General features: G+C 35.2%; 1 protein-coding gene across 5 annotated transcripts in view; it reads left to right on the forward strand.

Moving 5' to 3' along the window:
* The window catches only part of PIK3R1 (phosphoinositide-3-kinase regulatory subunit 1), a 56,560-nt gene that overhangs the window by 17,604 nt on the left and 14,135 nt on the right, over positions 1-24,821 (forward strand). For 3 of the 5 annotated variants that reach the window (XM_039365337.1, XM_039365320.1, XM_039365327.1), the window contains exons 3-7: positions 12,345-12,437; positions 14,769-14,843; positions 16,036-16,167; positions 17,129-17,330; positions 17,436-17,512. In XM_039365337.1, coding sequence (XP_039221271.1) covers positions 12,345-12,437; positions 14,769-14,843; positions 16,036-16,167; positions 17,129-17,330; positions 17,436-17,512 — 579 coding nt within the window. Of the gene's footprint in view, positions 1-8,285; positions 8,911-12,344; positions 12,438-14,768; positions 14,844-16,035; positions 16,168-17,128; positions 17,331-17,435; positions 17,513-23,259; positions 24,690-24,821 lie in introns of those variants that run through there. The other 2 variants (XM_039365345.1, XM_039365360.1) reach the window with 2 other exon arrangements.

A 24,821-nucleotide genomic window follows, 5' to 3' on the forward strand; every position in this document is an offset into this window, starting at 1 on the left:
AAGAAAGGGCATACACATTTAATAAATTATTTTCATTAAGTAGGAGATTATTTCTTGTAATTTACTAGCCTTGTGAAAGTAATTCCTCTGTATTCAGAATTGTAGAAGTGTCATTGACAAGTTTCAGGTTGAGCATTTCCCAAGCCCAGATGAGATACACCTTGAGGAAGCAAAGGACTGTAATATGTGACTGAATACAAGATTCTTTGCCACTGTAGTTAACATAGATCTTTCACTCATCATTGGCACTAACTGAATATTATATAAGGTTCCTGATAGGTGACAAATAGATAAATAGCACAATTTGTCTGCCCTAATTACTTTTTGTCTAGGTGATAATTTTGCCATTATTACACTGAGCTATACATTCAGGATTTCTAAGTAAACAAGTTTGCATTCGTATTTCATTTTATTAATAGTCAAAGTTTGCCCCTTTGACTGCATGATCCTGCTGTAATCATCTCAAAGGTTATTTCTGAGAATAGAAATCTGATGATTCTTGGAAACTAGAAGTCTACTCCAACTGTTGCTGGAGTGGAAATACCCCTGCATTGACCAGCTGCAAAAGATATAGAAATGAACACTGCCTTCTGTCTCTTTGTGTAAAAAGCTTAAGATGCTCAGAGATTTGTTCTTGCAGTACAGGACTGCATTACAAGATAGCCTGAGGGGATTTAGTGAAAGAGATTTCAGTTCTGATTTCAAATCAGAAGGTTCCATATTCAATTCTAGTTAAAGCTTTCTCCTTCAATGTTGTTTAATAAAGAATGTTTAAAATAATTATTCTCTTTTTATGTTCTTAGCAATAATGTGGATTTATGCAAACTTAGTCATGGATTTTTTTCTTTAAAATATTAATGGAAAAATTCCATTTTAAAAAAGAAAGCCTATGCTAATTTTCATAAGGATGCTGTGATGTTGATGCTATCAATATTTCCTTACATACTGAATAATGCTAACGTTTGGATTTTTCTCTACTGTTTACTTTCTGGTGCCCTGATTCTTTCTCACTCTGAAATATCAACCTACCAAAGTCAAAATCATATAGGGATGATATATGAAATTATAAAAATGTCATTAACAATAGGTTTTTTCTTTTTTAATAAATGGAAAAAGGGTATATGATTTTTTAATCTTAATACACACTTTAGGAACAAAACTGCAAAATTGTACAGCTTCTTATCAAATTTTGCTATTATATCTATTATTATTATTATTAATCATCGCACAGCCAGCCAGATGTTCAAATTTGGCATTTTTGTCTGTCTATCGAGTCCTTCCCAAGGACCTGGGATAGGCAGATGTGGATGTTTGATGGTATTACAGATATCGTTGCAGGATGGAAGCAGTTCCTAGTAAGGCTGCCTTTTGCAATTGACTAATGGCGAATTTGTCAATGCCAATGGTGTTCAAGTGGTGCTCCAGTTGTTTTGGGATTGCACCCAAGGCGCCTATTACTATTGCTACTACCCTTGCTTGCCTTTGCCACAGTCTTTCTATTTCTATTTTTAGGTCTTTGTATTTTGTTATCTTCTTCAGTTCGTTCTTGTCTGTTCTGTCTCCAGGCACTGCCACGTCCACTATCCAGACTTTTTTGTCATCATCATCATCATCATCACTACTACTACTACTACTACTACTATTACTATTACTATTATCTGTTCATCTTAAGTTTTTGAACATGTTAAGCTAGACCTGAATGTGCATTGATATAGAGATCTTGTAAATTCATGTGATGCTTCAAATTCAAAATAATTGGCCTATATAAGCAATTTTATGAAAAGCATTATTGAGAGATTTTTTTTTTCCTGACAACATTTAATTTTGACTTGACCTCTCTTTGGGCTTCAGAGTCTCGCCTGGTAGTAGGAGAAAGTGCTGAAGAATGCACATTCATTAGCACAATGGTAAATAGCAAGAGTTGTTTTGTTTTACATCAGATATTTAATCATCCAGGTAAAGGGACTGCTCAAGTACAGTGATGCTGCATATTGTGCTTTTATTTAAAAAAAATTGTTAAAAAGAAATTAAGCACTGGTTTGGTTTTTTTGCAGTTTCTTTTTTTGCTATAGTGACAGTAATAACCTCTTTAAACTGAATAATTTTAACTGCTAGGCATCTTTAGCTTGTTCTGATTACGCACTATGAAAAAGAGAGCTCATGTAACACGTTTCCTGTTTATAATAATTGGCAATTGTCTTTGGTGATTCACTCTTCAGAGCTCACACAAAATGCATCTTTAAATTAGTACATTATCGATGGAACTTCTAAGTTACACTGCATTATTGACAGATCTGCTAAATTATACACAATATAAGATGGATCTGTTAACCCTTGATAGTTTTTAAAATAAGTGTTGTGGTGAGATATTGCAGAACAATTTGAGTGAGGAAGGGAAAGCATGAAACACTGCAGACTGGAAAGAGATCCTGATAACTGCAGGTGTGTCTCGGCTCCTTAAAAGCATGGTGCTAATGACTGGCTAGAATAGCCCTGTTCATTGGACTGTTCTAGATAGCCTAGACGTCAGTTTTGGCTGCTATTTAATCAACATGTCTGTCATCTGAGACCTTCCTCCACTGCTTTCTAACAAGGCATGTTTTACTATCTTCCTGAGATTTAACTAGTCATTTATCTCATGAATGAAGGCAAATATATGTGTCCCAGGATAAAGTTGCAGGATTCAATCTGGATCGGTCACTGGGATCAGAGGTTTTGGATGGGCTCCAGCACGTGTCTGAAACCTTGGAAGACAAAACCTCTGGTTCCAGTGACTGACCCAGACTGGATCCTGCAGCCATTTCTCTTTTGTTTGTGACAAACAAGAATTCCTGTTCTGCAGTGTGGTTTTTTTTATAGTTAATATAGTTAAGGTTTTGCAGACGTTATGCTCTCTCTTTTGTTTCACCAATATAAAATGTTACAATGGCAAATTAGGTGTGGTTGGAGGTAGGATAATACTTTTTGTGTGATTGACCAAATTAAATCTCTTTTAGAAATAATTCATAAAAGTTCCAATTCCACATCAAACTTCCCTGTGTAAATTTTCTATGCCTGAAGGCAGAAAATTCTTATATTGAATGAAAGTACACATCTCTATTTACTATTCTTATTAAATTGAGGTACTTTAACATTAATACATACATAATGTTGAAAGCACCATTAAAATAAAAACCACTATCAACAGATCTTTATTCAGATTGCATTACTAACTTGAAAAGGGGAAGATTGATATAGGTTGGTGTAGTTTTTTTTTAACTCCAGATGTTTCCTCCAAAACACATGTAGAGTCGGTTAATTGAAGAAAAGGGCAAAATGTCTTTTTTTTTTTTTAGCTTATATGACATATCTTATGTGTACCATTTTTGTTGAAAGAATCTGTATATATATATATTTTTAAAAATCAAGGATGACATTCTCTGTTTCCTAAATCTCAGTGGCTAAAATACCTTAACACAAAATTATTAAAAGATTATTGCTTTTGTTTTCATCTATTTCATAAAAATTTGCAGTTTTTGTCTGAGAATGTAACATAAAATAGGTCTTCAAAAATAGCCTCGGATTGCTGTTGGACCTAAAAAAAAGCTTAATACACATTTCTTTTTCTAACTATTTCTGCATATTTGCTCCAAGATCATCTTTGTGGCTCTCCTCAAATATATTGGTAAAAGACTATAATTACATGTAGCATGACATTTCAAATTCTCCTTCTCTCATGCATCTCTCATAGGGGATCTTCTGTAACAGAATAGGGCAAAGTAAGGGAAAGTCCCATTGCATGAGCAGATACATGGTGCAGCAAGCATTTCTGAGATATTCTGCTTACTGATCACCTACTGTTTTTTTCTCAAAGTCACTAAAGTGAATGACTGTTAGTGCTATTGGTATCCATTTTATGTACCATATACTCTAACTAGATCTTACATCGGTGGTGCATATCCTTCTACCTGTTGCTGTGGTCAGTTCTCCAAAGCCTTGTGGGTTGGCCTCCTGTTTCTCCTGTCTGCAATCTGTCTGCATTTCCATTTGTGCTGTTATTAAAGAAAATAGTTCTAAAATCTCTCTTGAAATGTTCTTCTCTGCTCAGCCCTATGTTGGACTTTTCTAAAACAATCTTTAAAACATTCTTTCTTGGTCATTCCTATAGCCCATGACCTTCCTTCCTTCTTCCTGTCTTTTTCATTTGGAAATTGAAACATCCAGTGACAAAAGGCCTTAGAGAATTGATGGAAATGTTCTGACAGGTTTAATCCTGTCTGATTTTGGAAAGTGGAAACTAAATTCCTTGATATTTATGAGTTGCCGCAGTGCTGTTGAGTACAGATAGTCCTCATCTTATGCCTGTAACTAAGTCAAATATCATTGTGGTTGTAAGTCATTGCGATTGAAAAACTAGATTCAAAGTTATAATAATTTTTATGAGGGTCATTAAAAGAAAACACCACAATTGTTAAGCAAATCCATTTTCCTGGTGGATGTTTTTTTTCTGGAAACCAGAAAAAACTGCAAACTGCCCAAAAAGTCACAAATTGTAGTCACGTGACTGTGGGATATTGCAGATGGCCATAATGGTAAACCATGTGTCAAGTGCCCAAAATGTGATCATGTCACCATGGGGGCTGTATGGCTGTCATTAAAATGGGTTTTAAGTAGATTTGAGGTAGTCTATTGTAACTTCAAATGATTGTTAAATGAACAGTTGTAAGTAAAGGACTACCTGTATAAGTTGTTTCTGGGTGTAACAGTGAGAAATCCAATTAATTTTATATGCTATAGATTTTGTAATAGAGAGAGAAACTAGACAGTTTGTGGCTACAGAGCAGCATGTAGCCTCCAGGTTCCCCTTTTTTGGCCATGACTGTTGAAAACTGACAATAGTTTCCCACAGTTCTGAGGTGGGAAATACATAGGAACTATGTTATAAGCTCTAAATAAGTACATCATACTTAAAAGCAACACAGTTGATAGGTTATCTGTCAGCAAGTTGTGGGCAATTCTTAGCAATCATCTAGATACATTTTCTTTATGATATTCTGTCCCTAATTTGGTCTTTCAGGTATGGCCCCCAGAAGATTGTCTCTTGCTGAAACAAAATATACTTTTAATGCTGGTGTAATAATACAGTTTTTTAAATCTATGTGCATTTCTTCGGATGCTTCAGAATACTCAGGAATGTATACAAACTCTTTCCAAATATATATACCTGAACATACCTGCATTTTTTTTCTGGGCTCCTCTCCCCACTTTGGCAGCTCCTTTTGGCTGCCTCTCTGTACAAGTACATGCACATATCATTTGACTTCATCCGGGAACAACTTCTGATAACCATGTTTGCAGTAAAATATAGTTTATAAAGTCCACCAACCTATAGCCAAAGCTAAAAATAGTGTTGATTCCTGGAGATTGCCTGGACAAGCAAGTAGTTTGCCATTGTCCTCTTCCTAGGGCTTAGAAAGAAAGAGAGACTGACCCAACGTTATCCAGCTGCCTTTACCTAAAGTGGACTAAAACTTAGTTTCCCAAGTTTCTAGCCTGATGTCTTAACTTAATCAAATTGGCTGTTTATAATCTTTTAACAATTTGGATTTTAGTTCAGAACAAAAAAATGTGAATATAAAGATATAAAAAGATGTTTGGAAATGCACCAAAAAAAGCCAAAATGTCCCTCCATACATTTAAACTTTATGCAAGATGTGAAGTGCCTGTGAATCTGGTGCGCATTTTTAATTTACTTTTGTCAGTAAATTTATTTATTTATTTGATCTTTCTGCTCTTCTGTATCCTGAGAGTATCTTTTCAAAATTAGATAGTGTGTCTATGTCTTAGCATTGCCCAAATTCAAATTTCTAAAAATGTTTTGCCAAGTTCTTTAAATTTTAACTTCATTTATTTTTTAAAATAAAACGTATTGCTTTTCATAATAGCATACAATATATATAATAATCAAAATAGAATTTTACTTAACTTCATTTATAAGTACAGTCTCCATTTATTTCTTTGGGACATCACTATATGTAATGCTTTCATTTGCATACCTATCTTTGTTCCTTTTTTTTCTTTGCCTTTTAAAACTGCCATTTTAAAAAATAGGGAGGGGAAAGTAGGAGCGGTGAACAAGAGGTTTGAATGTCAAGGAATTGTGAATGTACACTTATATAAAGGCAATTACTGCAGGAACCCATTTGTACTCAGCAGAGCAAGTTCTGACAGATTATAGGAAGGTACATGTATGTGTGCTTCGTTATTTGATTGTCTTAGGAAATTGTTATTTGAGTTGGCAGATCAACATATTAAAGCTTATCTGCTGATAATATTACAGCTTGTTAGGGAATGTGAAAAACCGGAACATTGTCTGTTTAGAAATCTTTAAATCTTACAGGGTAAAGTGAGTAAAGTAAAGCAGAAGTAAATTGTATATATATTTTTTTTAATCAGAATCATTAAGAATATCTCTACTGATTGATTTATTACATTTCTAACTTATAGAAAGATTGGATGGTTCTAAATGTCTGAACAGGCTTTTTTTTTCTTTTAAACATAGTCAGATAATCTTGGATAAGCATAGTATAGTTTCCAGTAGAGGTGCTTATACTTATTTCAAGATGAGAAGAAAGTAAAAAGGGTTTTCTCTGAGTTTCTTGTCCACCCATTATCCAATTACAGGGTATATTGTCTCTTGTCTGATCATTATCTTGTCAATGTCTCTTTGCCCAGGGTGTTTCCCACATACCATTATAGGTAACGACTGGCAGACCAAAAGGAATTCGAGGTAGTATCTGCTATTGAAGGCTCATTCTTGATTCCGGAGACCCAGGTCCAAACTTGTTTGAAGATGTCATACAGTCTGGCTTTTTAACAATAGTATTTGTGTTCATAGTATTTTATATACACATACACACACAGTTGCCCTGGGAAACCCACCATATTTATTTATTCTTACTTTGGTTCCTCCAAAATGCATATTACATCTTCATGTTATTATTTTTCTTTTTGGATTTTTGATAAAAGAAAGCTGATAGAAAAAGTGTCATAACTTTTGCAAATGAAAACACTACTTTATATGCAGTTTATAGAATACCAGCACATAACAGATATTTTCACTCATAGTCATGTTGGAAAAAAAAGAGGTTCCAGTTGGAGCCAATAAAAAACATCTGTTGCCTTATTTATAGCTCCCATTTCCAAGAAGTAAATTCTTTAGCACATGAAAAACTGCATGACAGCTCATAATTCATAAAGTTACCATAGCCTAATCTGATAGTACATCATGTACAAAACTCTTCCCTATCATACAGACAATATCACTTCCTTTTAACACAAGATACTGTGCTGCATTTTAAATTGATAGCCTACATATCTTTAATTATCTCTAATTATTAAAGATAATACATGGCCATCATACTGTACGGTTACCAAAAGGTGATTCAAAATCAGGAACTCACTATTGGAAGATGTACTTTATTAGCATATCACCACTCTGTTTTGTCAATAACCAAATTTTCTTTCATTCCCAAATCTGTTTTGCTTTATATTACATTGATTCTAATTTAAAATGTTTGCTAAGTCAGGCACTTCACACACCCTGATGATTGGCTCTGAAAAAGGACATTTTCAAACAAAAGCATACCTCATATATGTACAAATATGGAATGTCCTTTATAAAATGGAGTCAATCCAAAAAATAAAAGTATCCTTCAAATCAAGACTGAGTTCAGATTTTATTGGCAACAGGATGGAAATGGTTGTATTAAAATTCTCATCCCTCTTAATTGAGCGTATTGGGTACAATCAGAGAGAATGTTAAAATATTGAATCCCTGTGATATCATTGGATACAAATCTCATTATCTATGTTCTTGAAAAGCTTTAATTTTCTTCTAAAGGACAATTCCTTCTTTCTCCTCCTCCTTGGTCATCATCATCTCCCAGATTAGGTAAACCTAAGCATCTTTTCAGTTGTCTATTTAGTTGAAAGTGGCTAGCTATAAGTCTGGTTTGTGTTTGTGCAGTATGAACATTAACTTATAAAATTCACATATCTGAATCATGTTTATCTATATGGCAACAATCTGTTGAGCAGATAGAAAATAATTCCTTTCACAAGAGTTCTCCTCCAACACAAAATGTTTTCCACCAGACTCTAAACATAAAAGAATAATTTGGCTTTGGAGATAAATCATAATATTTGTCTCCTGTATACTTTCTGTTAAATGAATCTCTTTTTTTCCATAGTGTGTCCAATTACATTGTAAGTTATAAATTTTGTTATATCCACTTTCATGCTTCCTCAAGCAATAATGAAAGGTTTGAGGACTTGCAGCGCCAATCTTCTAGCTTTAATTTTCCATGCACCTTTGCCAGGTAATAACTCTGAAGATCTCTTTTTACTGAGAACTTCTCCAAAATGTGCAGCTGTGTGCTGGTTTCATCTTGCAGTTTGTAACTATGTTGGCAATGTTTAACTACAAGGTATGTTGTCAGCTCACACGTTGTCGTTGCTAAATGCTGTTCAGGCCTGTCTCCATTAGTGAAAGGGGAGAGCTTGTAGATTGGAGGAATCCCAATCTCTTTTTAATTTGATTGGTTATTACGGTGACAAGATAAAAATAGAACTAACATTTCTGCCTTATCGTTAAACCTGGGATAAATGCTTAATGACCAGTGAAGAAGGCTCAGAAGGACACTTTCACTGGCTTGTACATTTTGGAGACAGTATGGCTTAAAATAAAACTGAAGAGTGTGCTTTTTCTGGTGGGAAAACTTAAGATGATTACTTTAAGTGAAAAAATGGTACTGGATTGTAGCAAAGGAATCTGTAAAGTTGTTCAGATTCTTAAGAGTGAACTTGGGTCTCCAAATCTCTGGGCAGTTTTACAACGCACTTCAAAACGGAAGATAGTTTTAAAATCAGGTACTGGTTGATGACTACTTGTTACATTTTTGTTTTAGTATTAATTTGTGCATGATCATTACAGATTGCATGTTGGCACTAATATAGTATCTTGATAAAGTTTTAGTTGTAGGCTAATTTAGTTAGCTATATTCTTAAACTATTTCTTGTTATGGTTTGGTTTGATTTACATATAGTCCTCAATTTATGACCATAATGGAGCCTACCCATTAAAGTCATAAGTCGTGATGGCCATAAAATGGATCACCTCACATGACTGATCAAATTTTACGACCTTTTTTGCAGTAATTGTTAAGTAAATCCATTGTTCACTAAGAGCCAGTTTTGCCCGAAACCGGAAATAAATGCTGTTTTTCAGCAAAATTACATAAAACATGGTCACATGGCCATGGCTATAAATGTGGGCCAGTTGCCGAGGGCCCGAAATGCAGTCACACTTCCTGGGGGGGCAGCCATTGGAACTTCAGAATCTGGTCTTAAGTACCCCCAGGGAAGTCTCATTACTTCAGTCATTAAGCAACCTGTACTTCTTGGTTTAGCTTAGTTCTAATTATAATATTTTGATACATACATAATTCTCTACTCTATTATTTCTCATCCATATTCAAAGCTTGTTTTGACATTGATAGGTGGATTACTAAGCTTTATTCCAATCTGTTACCATACCGCACTAAATGTAGCTTTTTTTGTAAATCATGTAAAATGTTATTTTGTTATAAGAATATTATAGGATGTTTAATTTGGAACACAAATGTTTCCTGATTTTTTTTCTTAATCTGAATGACCACAAAAAATTTGATTTCACCACCACCACCACCAATGGTGGAAAGTTAATGTTGAAAGTCCCAATTGTAGTATACAAATAGCCCTTGAGTTACAATCACAATTGAGCCCAACATTTCTGTTGCTAAGCAAAACTGTTGTTAAGTGAGCTTTGCCCCTTTTTACGACCTGTTTTACCACAATTGTTAAGCAAATCACCGCAGTTGTTAATTGAATCATGCGGTCATTAAACAAATCTGACTTCCCCCATTGATTTTACTTTTTGGAAACTAGCTGAAAGTTACAAAGGGTGACCACACGACCCCGGGACAGTGCAACCATCATAAATATATGCCAGTTGCCAAGTGCCTGAATTTTTGATCAAGTGACTATGAGGATGCTGCATTGGTTGTTAAGTGTGAAAAACAGTCATAAACCACTTTTTCCAGTGCCTTTATAACTTCGAATGGTCACCAAACAAATGATTGTAAGTCGAGGACTACTTGTAATGCGATAGGAGCGTTTATTCAAAAGCTTTACAGCTGGAAGAGGTTCATTACAAAAAATTAAGTGTGTTAAAATGTCCTTTTTTGGTAACATAATAATTTGTTCACCATGATTTAATTATATGTTTAATTACTATGAGTAGAATCTAGTGGGATATTTGTTCACTGTAAACAGTTTCTGTAAAATAAATTTGTTCCTGCCTTCTCAAAACTGATCTAACTGACCAAATTCTCGGAAATGGAAAAGTAAAGAGTATATAATGAACTGCAGTGCACAGGGACAAAGACGTCTATCCCTTTCATTTCAGTCTAGTACTGATGATGTTACCTAGTTTGGGAATGAAACGTCTGCAAGAAAATAAGCAAGCTCAGAGAGCTTACTGCCTTTTATTTCCATCCAGTTTCAATTAATTTTAATAAAATTTATTGAAATGTTGAACTGGATGAAATGAGGAAAAAAACAAAAAGCAAATAAATGCATTTTTCTCATTGTAAGAAAATCCTAGTTGTCCTAGATTAGTTGTATTTTAAATAATAATATTTCATCTAAAACATAGATTCATTTCCAGGAACATTACAAGCATCTTCTTGGAAGAAAAGATGCCTATTTCCTTTCCTTCTTAATATATTATTTTTAAAATCTTGCTCTCTGGAATGATTCCTTTGCAAGAAATTAGGAAGACTTTTAATTAAATTGTCCAGCACATTAAGGTCATCATAGTATGTGCACAATGTCCCACTGAGCATTGGATTTATATCCAAGTAAATATAAATTGGATAGCACTTGACATATTTCAGAACTCAGCTTTCTCTTTATTGTAGCATCCAAGTTGATTGCAAGAATATTTCTGAGTCTGAATCATTTAGTTTTGCTAATGGCATGCAAAAAGATGAAAAAAGTTTCTTCCAACGCATGCTTTATTATATATATTTAATATAGAAGATGTGCATATGTGTGCATGGAGATGGAGGAAAAGGAGAGTTTTATATATACTATATTCACATTATATTATGGAGTTTCACACACACACATACACACACATATACATACACACAGAGAGACATGTGTTTTTGCCATCTTTCTAAATAAAGGACCTCTGGGGGAAGGTGCAAACATATCTCTCCTTAAAAATCACATTCCACAGCCTATGAGCCATACAGGTAAAGACCTTTTTGTAAGACAATTCAAGTTGCTGGCAGGGGGGCATCTTCAAGTGGCCTTCTTCTGCCCTTCTAAATAGCCAAGCGAGTAGGTTGCTTCAGCATATTGATACATATATTTTGTCAGTTTTTAAAAACTGAAGCACAGTATTTATCTTCTCTATTTCTTTCAAAATGTTTGTTTCCCATTTATCTAAACGCATTCCTTGATGACAAGAAGTCTATTGAATGGCTATTAAAGTATTAGAACTTTCTTCCCATATATGGTTTTTCCTAAACAAAGATAGGTGCTGCAAAAAATGCTAGCTTTAAAACCTCACTGCATTAATGGTTCATACAGAAATCACTAGCTAGTTTGTTGCTCTAATGAAAGAAAATATATAGTTCTCTCAATAGGTCCTGGATGATAAATTTTAAGACAGATGCATAAATTTTTATTTACTTATTTATTATGGGAAAGTTTTATAAAATTTGCACCTAGGATATCCCTCGTTGTGCCCAATATTTTTGCTTCTTCCCAATGACAAGGGAGATGGGCAAGAAATAATAGCAAGAATGCTGAAAATTACTACTACATAAACCCCCTGAGCAGGGGGTTGGATTAGGTCTAAGGGCCCTTCCATCGTTGTTGTTGTTGTTATTTGCAAGCCAAATAATAATAATTGTGAATGGACCTCATGAAAACCCTTTTTTAAAAAAGAAGAAGGAGAAGGAGAAGAAGAAGGAGGAGGAGGAGGAAAATTATGACATGGGAATGCCCACTTCATGCTACTACTGATTTGTCTATAATTTGATTTAAATATGAACTTGGATATTGCAGCATCAAATTTTATTTTAAACAAAGTTATCATGTACAATATATGAAGCACAGAAGAAAAAAACACGTGCACTTTTACCAGTTGTTAGGGAAACTTGTTCGGTATTTTAAATTTAACCAGGTGCATTATATCTCAGTTTTTTTATAAACTGCCAAGTATAGCTAAATTTTGTTTGTTTGTTTTACAGTTTTTACACTTCCAGATCTTTGTGAGCAGTTTTCACCTCCAGAAAATGCACCACCTCTTCTTGTGAAATTAGTGGAAGCTATTGAAAGAAAAGGTAGGAATAGGGTAGAATATACATTTGAATAAATTGGTATAGTAACCTGTATGCTATTAAAATTCACATCTATCTATGTGTAACTTTTCACTGGATGAAACAAAGCATCATAGGGCAACAATTTTTGTATCATGGTACCTCAACTGTGCTAACTTACAGAATGGGTCCAAAATCCGGAATCTATGACACCTGTGGAATTAAATGCAGTTAGTGAGTTTATTAACATATTTTCCTAAAACAGGTAAGAAACAGACATAAAATTGAAGACAGTGTACTTTGCTTAATTTATATATATATATATAATCCTGCCTAAGGCAGGATTAGAATTCATAGTCTCTTGGTTTCTAGCCTTAACCACTCCATCAGACTGTTTCCTCTCTACCAAATTATTTCACTTTATCACTTTATTCTTACCTTGATTTAAAACTTATTTTGTTAAGTTTTTCAATTGATACTGAAGTTAAAAAGACATTCACTATTGGTGATGGTAGAAAGAGTGTAAGGGAGTTGGATGAGATTTCTTAGCATTGTGCTTGCTGCCCACAAGTTCTCTTGCGTGGGCCAAGTGTTAAAGAGCAGCAACCTCAAATACTTCCTTTGATAAGAAAATAGTCCTTGTGCTACTTTCAACACACACAATGCTAGTTACATCAGCATAGTAAAATTGTACCTTAAAGAAATCTTGCTTGGCTTTGCTTTACATTGAACAAGGTATTCATCCCAACTTGCCCTAGGTTTTCTCAGTCTCCAAGTGTATTATACAAAAAGGTATATGAAACAAATGCACAGATAATTTTTTTTGCAGTCAGTTGTTTCTGAAAAAGAAAAGGCAAAATATTGCCACAAGAAACTGTTTTATATTCAAAACAACTCTTATAAACTAAAATTAGGCATTTCAGCTTCTGAGATCAGGGATTCCTAGCTTTTCCAAACAAATACCCAGCCAAAGATAGAAACAATGCAAATTAATGTTCAGGTTGCATTCTGTTACGCATCAATCAAAATATTACTGCAGATAGTGCAGCTGGTCCTCATTAGTGACCAAAATTAGGACCAGCAATTTGGCTGTTAAGTGCTGCAGTCATTAAATGAGACATCACGGGACAGTGAGTACCAATTTTATTTGTGTTCTCCATCAACTTTGCTTATCAGACCCCAGCTGTGAAGCACATGAATGGCAACCACGGGACACTGGAGTGATGTGACCATTGTAAACTTGATGGTTGGTTGCAAATCTGGGGGGGGGGGAGTTATACCAACATAACTTTGAGTGATCACTAAACAAAGCAGTTGATAAGAGGACTACCGGTACTGCTGTAGTTATAAAATTATGAATGAAGGCTAATTGGGACAGAAAAAAAAATTATCACTGAAAGAACAATCTTTATAACTTCAAATAATGAGAATGCTGCCTAATGCAAAATTTGATTTGATGTCTTAAATCTGAGCTCCTCAGAACCTACTATAAGAAATACTTTCTGCAGTGCTCAGTTCCCTTTGCCTTACTGTATTTGATTGGATACTTGCAGTTCTATCTATTTTTTATGTATTACATTTATTCCTTATCCTTTATTCAGGAGCTCAAGGCAGCATTCTTACTACTTCCATTTTCTAGTAACTAGTCAGGATATATGGCGCTAGGAATGATTGGCTTAAAATTGGCCTTCCTATGTGTCACAGCAATTGAGGGTCCTACATTACCTAGGTCAGGCATCCCCAACCCTTCTGGCTCCACGGACCGGCAACAGCAGCAGTGGAGGTGTGGGGAAAAGGGATAATTTCATGCTCAACTTAGCTCCCATGCACAAATGAAGCTTTGTATGCTTACCCACCACGGAGCAGGAGTTGGGGAACCCTGACATAGGAGATCAGATCCTCCTCCTTCTCTTTCATTATTATGATGCTATAAATAGTTCTTTAAAAGTTAAAATAAGCTGCAGGAGACCCTAAATTAAATCACGACCTATTACAATATAAAATACCTGCCTTTCCTTTCTACCTGAACTAGAGTATTATTATAGTGGTTAGAACTTTTAAGTACTAACTTAAGATCCTCAGCATTCCTTTTAGGAACTCATAAACTTTAAAGGTTTGGTTTGGTGGTTGTTTTTTAGTTTTGATATTTGTTTTGGCCTTTCTCAGGTTAGAATTTTGGATATAAAACTAGATTAATAATGTTACACAATCAAGAGTTTGCAAGAGAGATATACTGTGTCTGCACAGGAGAGATAGAGAACATAATTATACAAGAACCTGGAGGAAATGTAAACAACCAAAAGCTACAGGAGATTTTCAGCATCATAAAACTTAATATATTCTTTTTTTTTTAAGGTCTGGAATGTTCATCATTGTATAGGTCACAAGGGTCAAGCAGCAGTGTTGAATTAAGACAAATTTTTGAGTGTGGTAAGCACAATTATTTTCAGAAATCAAACTGGGTAATAATTTCACTGTAATTTGCTTTCGGATAGCAATGTCATTTATTACATTTAAATTCCATTATGTGGGATATATCAAATACTGTGGCAGAAATAGTATTTGGAATAGTGGTAGAGTGAAACTTCATTAAATGGACTAAGGAAGGGAGGTGCTTGTTATTAATGACATTCCAATAAATTAAAAAGTAGATCATAAAAGACCCAATCATAGAATCTTTGAAAATATTACTATTCTTACCAATAAATTATAGTTTGCCTCTTGTCATCTGTATACAGAGGAACTCGGTCATAGTAAAAACACATCATCATTACAAATGTCTCTGTAAACAGTAGAAAAGATTCAAGGCATTCCCAAAAGTAGCCACTGTCATCTACTATACAGGGAGTCCTCAATTTAACGACCACAATTGGAACCAAAATTTCCATCCTAAGTTGTTGCAATCATAAGTCAAGTCGGACCCTATTGTATGACAATTTTTGTTAAGTGAATCTAGCTAACCCGATGGCCGTTTTTTTGCTAAAAATCAGCAAAATCACAATCATGTTACTGCACAGCATTGTAACTGATCATAAATGCGAGTTGGTTATCAAGCACCAGAATTTCAATCATGTGACTGCTGAATGGTATGATGGGCATTAAGTGGGAGTACAGATTGTAAGTCATTTTTTCTGAGGCAGTTGTAACTTCCTGTTGGTCATTAAATGAGTGGTATAAGTTGAAGACTGCCTATAGAAGTATTTTCCAGAATTTACTGAGTGGGGATGTAAAGAAAAATGGTGCAAAAAGTATTATTTACACAGGATTCCCTTCCTAGAAATAATTCTTGTGAGAGTTAAATGCAGATATTGTTCAACACTGTTTTGGGGGGTGGGGAGAGCAAAAGAGTGTGAATCACAAATAAACTTGTGTCATGAAGTCATACCCAACATTTTAATAAAACTGCAAGTTGCTGTAGATCAGGAATGGGCAATTAATGTTCACAAGGGGCCACTTGAGAAACTGGGATTGATATGGAGGGCCACTAGCCCATCCCCTGCCAGACATGGGCCGTAAAATGCCCAGGTCTCATCATTCATTTAAGTGTGGGCCTCCCTGAGTGAAGTTTAGCTCTTGGCAAAATGTATAGTGCATAACATGTTGATGTCTCTGTGTTTTTTAGAGGTTTCTTCAGTGGATTTTGATGGAATTGAACTTCACATTTTAACAGATGCATTGAAGAGGTACTTTCTCGACTTGCCAAATCCTGTCATTTCAGCATCTGTTTACAATGAAATGATTTCTGTAACACAAGGTATGTTTATAAATGTTTCTTTTGGTAGAGTTGGGTGTTTGAGGAGCCTTATTTTTACATTGCATGCTCATGATGCAATGGTACAGCTCATGTCATTGTGTCAGACCTGACTTCTACATGATTACATCATTGTGGGAATATTATTTTGGTCTGTTGTGGGATGCTGATGATGGGTTTTGTTTCTTTTTCCAACATAATAATGTAAAAGGACATTATTATAGCTTCTTCCATTATAGGATATACATAAATTGGGATTATCTGCATCTAATCTTGTTCTCTGGCATGCATATCTGTAGGATACACATGATTGAAAATGAATGTGTACATTTTAAAAACATAATGTACAAAATAGACCTTAGTGTTAAGAACTCCATGTAACCTGGCAAGTATAATATTTGTTCAAACACTGGTTAACCAATCAAGGATTGATGTGTAGAAAGAGCTAATTGTTAACCTTTTATCTGTGTGCATAAGGTAAATGTATTAGCTAAACATGATTCTGAAGTCCATTTGCAATTTGGGGTGCAGTGTAATAAAGACTTAAAGATAAGATTTGTCTCTTCATTATGAATTCAAACTGGATTTAACCTTTTCAATTTTCAAATTCAGTTGCTCCTTATAGGGACAGGATACAACTTTCAACTTTAGAATTGCGTTCTTGAGACTTATCTGCTACATCTCAGAAATTACCCAGTCACGTGAAGTGAAGGGGAGATTTCTACTAGCATTAACTGAACATTTAGTGGTTTTCATCTAATTATATTTCAGTTTCAATTTGACTTCGATATAATTGATTTTTTTCCCATCCACGCTTGCTTAATTTTTCATTGTTTTAAGGAAGGAAAAGTGTTTTAGTTTTTATTAAAGGGATGGATATCTTCTTGCAAAATTGATGCTTTTCCATGGCTGTTTAGAACAACTGCTGGTGATTTCAAGTTGACGAGGGTATTTTTTTTTCCAGAAGTACAGAAATCAGAAGAATATGCTCAAGCACTGAAAAAATTCATCAGATCTCCTAACATACCTCAACAGTATTGGCTCACACTCCAGTATCTGCTTAAACATCTCTCTAGACTTTGCCAGGTCTCTACCAAAAATCTTTTAAATGCAAAATCTCTGGCTGAAATTTTTAGCCTTTTGCTGTTCAGATCTTCAGTAGCCAGGTAAGACGCATGTTCCTGAGTCTTGATAATTATAATTTTTTTCCTTCCAACTTCTGTTTTATTTTCCTGTGATGCATGGTCATTTTTCTTGTTGTTTTTTTATAGCTCTGACAGTGATCAACATATAAAAATATTGGAAGTGTTAATTACAGGTGCATTGAACGAGAGACAACCTGCACCAGGTAAGAAAACATGTGTTTTGGAAACTTTCTGAAGTCAGTGTCTTTGTTTTCTTTTTCAATCAACAACTGCTACATTTGATGGAAGTTTATGTCAGATGGGGGATGCGTTTCAAAAATAATATATATTTTTGCAATGTGATTTTGGGGGGGGCTAATATTTGATGTTCTTTTATCTATCACTTTTTTACTTGATACACAGTAAAGATTTCTTTGCTTCTTTGAACAGTTAGGTTCAATAGTGTGCAGAAGGGAAATAGCAAGGACTTTGCTGAAAGTTGTTTTTATCAGAATACTAGCAGCAAGTGCATCTTGGCACAAGATAGTTCAAAGCTGTAGCTGTAAGCGCTCTATAAGCTATGTGGAGAATAAAAACTGCCCGCAAGTTGATTTTGTGGCATGTGTTGGACTGTGTCCAGTGGTAAAGCCATTTCTCGTGGTATGTAAAGATTGTGTATTTCCTGCTAGTCTGGTTTAGATTTATCACTCAAATACAACTTCTTTGACTTGAACTTCCTAGATAGTCATGCAAAAGCTATAAAGTTCTTCCAGTGCCATCAGTGGCAAAGAACTTGCTTAAGTTAGGGTTCACAACTGATATTCTGAGTCCTCTGAATACCAATCCTTATGCAACTCTGATAGCTCCACATACACTGGGGACATCAGCATATTTGGCGAACCTTTCATAGATATAGAAGGGTTTATAGACGTTCAACAATACTTAAGGGAAAAACTGCTATATAACCAGGGAGAGGTACATACCCAGAGGAGAGGAAGAGCAAATATATGATGGGGTGCTTCAAATGATTGCACACTGCAGTATTTTACCATTGGTTTCATCATTTTTACATTTTTGTTACTGATTTCCTTAAAGCCATTGGTCAGACATGTGCAGCCTATTTCAGCAAAAACATTTATATATGGTATAATAGATTCCTTTTAACACAAATGCAAGGCTTAGAAAACATACTGAATGAACTCTGTTTAGTGAAAGATGCCACATTTCATGGCATAAAGGTTTATTTGATTTTTTTTGAGTGTCAAACATAAATGTTCCTTTAACTCATTTACTTGTTTGCAGAATGATTTTCTTAAAAGCAGAATTGGCGTTTGATCGATTTTAGAGAACAGTGGTATTTTGATAATTACAAGTTGTAAATAAATTTTATCTCTATCTAGAATGATATTTGTGTTACAGATTCTAATAGTGGCCTATAATTTCTAGAGAAATCATATGGATTATGTTAATGGTATATATGAAGTTAAAAACAATTTGTTTAATTAACTAATAAAAAAATCTTGATTAATTGGGCAGCTTGTTTTTAATAATGCTAAGAATGTAGGTGGTAATAAAATTTCATATGCAGCATATAGTCCTGATAGGGATTATATCATATGCTGCCATAATGCTAATAGTTTTTCTCAAATCGGGTAGTGTTTAGTGAGACCTTAACTTCTGCTTTGTGATGTATTCTTTAAGTTATACTTTTCTTCTCTGCAAAGTGTTCTTATTCTGTTGTGGATAGTAACCTATTTAAAAACAAGTCAGATTATTGGTTTATATAATTTAGTATTGTCCTTAGTTTACAGACAAAGGTGTTTTCTCAAACGTACTAGACCGGTTAGATATCCTTCAATATAGGAAAATTAGAAATCAGGGAATACAGTATATAGGTAAACCCAAATAAAGGAGTTCCATCAAAATGGTGAATACTTTTTTGGCCTGCTTCTGATCTCTGGAGGCCAAATTCTTTTTTCTTGTAATGTAGCCAATACAGTTTAACTATTCTTGAATTTTTAACTAACTACTGAATATGAGCATAAAACTTAGGTGAGAAATCTATTTAGTACACAGTAAATTAAGAAAAGCATACAAATAAGTTTTATTTTAAAATTTATAATATATTTTTTTATGAAATCTTTGGCAAAAAGGAGAAAAAAAATTCCCCAAAGATTAAGTTATGCATATCTAGAATCTAGATATGCATAACTAGAATAAGCTCTTTGGAATACAGTCGGATTTACTTTGTGTAAGTACACCTAGGATACCCTATCAGGAACTATATAAGGCTGCAAAACTGCCAAATTTCCAAATTGGAAATACATGGATGTAAATTGATGCTTGTTCTGTATCAAATTAGTGGTCAGGCACCAGGCAAGAAAGCAGGAAACTGTGAATTCCAGTCCTGCCTTAGCCATGAAAGCCAGCTGAGTGATTTTGGGCCAATCACTCACTCTCTTGTTGTCGGGAAAGCAGGAGGAAGGTGTGTTGGACATGTTTTCTGTCTTGAGTTATTTGTAAAAATAATAAAGGTTGGAAATGAATGAATAAATAGCTGAGCAGTGAAGAGAAGATATGGTAATTAAATGAAAACATGACATATTTTATGATAGAGAAATATTAAAGACAAAACTCAGTATCAACATGAATCATAAGTCATTATTTCTGCTTAGGATCTAATGTATTTGACATTACATAATTCCAACCCCTTTATTCAACTTGAAGCTAATTGGTATTACAATATTTGTCCAGCAGAGGGCTCTCTTTTTTAGCGAATAATAATAACCAAGCTGCATACCATTTTAACATATTCAGTACTAAATCCGGCACCGCATTTTGCATCAGAGGCTAGTTATTCTTTAATATAAATTTTAGATAGAATCATTGAAGCAGCCACAGTTGAATGTTAGGCCCTGTGTACTTGTTCAGTCATCTTATCAAATGTCAAAATTCTGTCTTTTACAGTACTTAATAAAAGAGGGGGAAAAGGAAGCAGAAGTCACAAATTAGTTCTTCCATGAATTTACTCTCATATGTGTGCAAAGCTATATAAGAGGGTTGCCTCTAGTAATGAGAGGGCTAGACTGAGGGCACATTAAATACTCCCTCCAATTATAACACTCCTGATAAAATTATGTATACAGGACAACAAATCCTTCCATAAATAAATATGGAACAATTTCTTATCTTTGGGATGTTGCAATCATTGTTATTTATTGCTGTGAATTTACAAATATTTAGGTTTGGAGGTAGTTTCTTCTTTCTTCATCCCAGTAAAGGTTGGTAATCAGTTTGTGGGCTGCTAGGTACCACAAAGATGGAGCAAGGATCCATAATATATTGTACTAATAGCTTCTGCAGATCGTGGGTTACCCACTCCTGATTAAAGTCTTAGCCAAGATTGGAATTAAATAAATAGTGGGGTTTTGCTATTAAAAGGAAACATAAAATGAGTATTCTAGATATCTTGTTGCTACCTTGTAGAAAGTGCTAGTAGCTTATTTAACCAACAGTTACCCAATTTTTCTTTCACCAAAATGACAAAATTAAAAATTGTGGAAAAATAATGTTTATGGAGAATTTGTTTCTGTCCAATATAATTCATTTACTGCTGGATAATGGTAGATTATATATAGGGCAGGGTTCCAAGTATTGCAAAGCAGAGTGTTACAAAAGATGTTAAATACAGTTATAAGCAAACAGATTGTAGTGAAGGTTCAAATAACATTAAAAAGCCTGCTCACTCTTAAGGCTTGATAATTTTTTTATGTAAGAAATAAACATGGTTGTCCAAATAGTTCTATTTCTACTGGTGGGCATCATTGGAAACCCAGAAGGAAAAACAAAACCAAATAAAGATAGCCAGAATGAAAATTAGGACTATTAAGCTATCAGTCATGCTAGAGGCCAAGAATCCAAACCAGTTTGGCTAGAGGACAGGAACTCAAAGTCCATACCTCCGATAACCAATCCATTTTAGGGGGAAATGCAAGGGAGAATTACTACCAGAGAAATAGCCAGAAAAATGATTGAAGCCTGGTTAACGGGTCCCTTGTCAATCAATAGGAGTGCTGATTTGCTCCCAGCCTATCAGATACTTACGGTAGGAGTCGAGGGCATGGTGGTACAAGGAAACAACAATTAATGACTTAATAGCTGGCCATTAACACCCTAATTAACAACTCAAAGTTATACACAACCAAGAACCATATAAATGCAATGCTCAGACCAGCCCAGTGCATGTATTTTGGAAAGAGAGAAGTTCCCTGATGATGGCCTCCAGCACAAGCCCTAAAGCTTGGAAAAATAAATCTTTGGTCCTGTTGATCAACTCAGATTGGATTCTGCAACATTATCCTGAGACACGTATATTTACCTTCATTCATGAGAATTATTACCATATAGCCTCATTCTTCTGTTGTCAATCTCAATAGTTTGGGCATATCTTCTCCCCTGATATATTTATTAAGTGTGTATATGCGGACCCTGCCATAGCACGGGAATAACACTAGGAAGAAGATTTGTTAAGTATATATATGTATGTGTGTGTGTTTCTCTCTCTCTCCTCATACAGTTTTTCAAAGCTTATTTACCAAATTTCCCTTTCATAACTCCTGCCTTTTAATATTCTAGACAGGAACTGACATATTGTGTTTATTCTCTGCCTCCATTTCTTCCTCAGTATGTCAAGCCAAAAGCATAGTCAGAGGAGCAAGAGGTGAAAGTTTTTCTAAAAAGCAAAAGTGGCTGGTGAATACTTTCTGGGGCGTTCTCCTTCAGCAGCCCTTACAACTGTTTCATTCTCAACTATGCTCTGAGTGGATGTTAAGAGCAGCGTGTCCCAAAGAATAATATGGAGGGGTATAAAGAAAGAAAGAAAACAGTGTAAAAGTAGACCACAACCTACTAATTGGTAAGCTAGAAAAAGGTAGAATAGACAACATCACCACCAGATGGATCTGTAGCTGGCTGACAAATGTTACTCAACGAGTAGTCCTCAACGGCACTATATCCACATGGAGAGAAGTTAGCAGTGGGGTACCACAAGGTTCCGTCTTGGGCCCAGTAATTTTCAATATCATAGATGAGAGAATTGAAGGGGAACTCATAAAATTTGCAGATGACACCAAACTGTCAGTAGCCGCCAACACCCCAGAAGACAAACTCAGGATCCAAAAAGATCTTGACAAACTCGAACAATGGGCCCTATCCAACAAAATGAGTTTCAGTCTGGAGAAAAGTAAAGTCTTACACTTAGGCAGGAAAAACCAAAGGCACAAATACAGATTGGGCGAGACCTGGCTTAAAAACAGTAACTGTGAGGGACCTTGGAGTCCTAGTGGACGATCACTTGACTGTGAGCCAGCAGTGTGCAGCAGCAACCAAAAAAACTAATACAATCCTGGGTTGTATAAACAGAGGCATAGAATCAAGATTACATGAGGCATTAATACTGCTTTATAAAACCCTACTAAGACCACACCTGGAATACTGCAGCCAATTTTGGTCACCATATCACAGAAAAGATGTTGAGAGTTTGGGAAAAAAATCAGAGAAAAGCAACTAAGATGATCAAAGGCCTGGAGGCTAAAACATACGAAGAATGGCTGAGAGACTTGGGTTTGGCTAGTCTAAAGAAAAGAAGAAATAGGGGAGACATGATAGCAGTGTTCCACTATCTGAGGGGCTGCCACAAGGCAGAGGGGGTCAGGTTGTCAGAGCACCAGAGGGAAGGACGAGAAACAATGGTTGGAAACTGATCAAGGAGAAAAGCAACCTGGAATTAAGGAGAAACTTCCTGACAATGAGGACAATCAACCAGTAGAACACCTTGCCTCCAGAAATCCTGGGCGCTCCATCACTGGAGATTTTTAAGAAGATACTAGACAATCATTTGTTTGAGATGGTATAGGTTCTCCTGCTTGAGCAGGGGGCTGGACTAGAAGACCTCCAAGGTCCCTTCCAGCTATTCTATTCTATTCTATTCTATTCTATTCTGTTCTATTTGTTTAATTTCCAAAGAATACTTGTCTGTTTGCCAAAGAGAGAGAGAGAGAGGGAGAGAACCAACTAAAATTCACTCATTAAGTAGTAAAATAAAATAATGAAACAAGAGTAATGGATTTATAGATTAGGTACTTAGGGTATGCCTGCACTTCTGTAATATTGCTGCCCTCCACCCGACCCCCCCAAACCACCACCACCTTTCTGTTGTCAGGTTGTAAGAGGATTTCTTACTTTAATGAAAGTTTGTGGGTTCAACATCCATTTACACTGATTGTAGGAGGTAAACAATTTCTTATTCATGCTTTCTACCCAGATATAGTGAAATGGATTTGATCAAATAACATTCATGTTAAAATCTTTATCTTGCACAGTGCTATTGACCTCACTTGACCAAAATAATGCCCTTGTTTAGGGATCTAATTTATGGCACATCTGCTTGAGAACAAGCCCCATTGGACACCGTGGGAAGTACTTGCAAATAAAGATGCACAAGATTGTTCTTTATAAAAGCTCTGTGGAAGCTGAAGCTAGCAAGAGATGGGGGAGGAGTTAGATTTTAAGTTGATTTTTAAATTGACTCAGTAGTATATGGCTTCATCTAGGAGTCCTCAGACAGCACCTGTCATTGTGGTCTATTGGAAGATGGTGTCGTGAATGCTAATGAGCTTCTGAATTTGTGGGCTTTTTGAACAGTAAACTTTACAAGGATGTCTTTCATTCTATCTCTCCCCCCCCTCCTGAATTAGCTTAGCCACTTCCTGTATTTGGCTGCTCATAATGCTTTTCTTGACAGTCTCCTTCAACACTGCACAGAGCAGCTGGTTATAGAAACTGTTTTAAGGCTACTTACAATGGTCTTCTCATTTACTTAGCTAAACTGAGACCGGTTAGTCTTGCATTGGCCACTTGTTAGCCAGTGACAACTCTGACTTTGACTCCAGCTCCCCTCCCCCATCTGAGATCCCTTGCTCAGCAAATATTTGAACCTGCCTAAGTTAATCATGAAACTGAGATCTTTATCTTGGAGAGACGTGCAAGCTACAGAGGACTTTTTTTAAAAAAAAGGAAAAAAAGCCAGCTAAATTCAGTGATGAAACAGAAATGGGCTGATAGTCTCAGCAAGAACAGAGATTGATTCTTTCCAAAGGAAAAAGACATGGAGCTTTCTGATTCTACTCACTGCAGCTTTTTCTTCTGGATTTGCCAAGCAGAAGAATTTATTACAGTTTTCGAGATAACTTCTTCCTAGTTGTTTCAGAGAAGATTTGAATCCAAGAAAAGGCTGATTTAATTTCTATTTTAATCTGTGAAGCTCATCTGAAATCACATTTGATCTGGAATTTTCAGATTGTGATATACAAGGGTGAATGTGCACCATGCATAGTGTGCAAAGTAAGTAATTCTTGATTTAATTTGAAGTAATGAGACAGATAAACTGATTCTTTAAAGGAAAGAACTCAGGTATATGTGTTTGTGTGTGTAAATTTACATATATGTGAATATTTATCAGTCTATCACAATTAG

This window comes from Crotalus tigris, unplaced genomic scaffold (genome assembly GCF_016545835.1).
Source record: "Crotalus tigris isolate CLP2741 ecotype Arizona unplaced genomic scaffold, ASM1654583v1 scf7180000017592.2434428, whole genome shotgun sequence".
Lineage (NCBI taxonomy): Eukaryota > Metazoa > Chordata > Lepidosauria > Squamata > Viperidae > Crotalus > Crotalus tigris.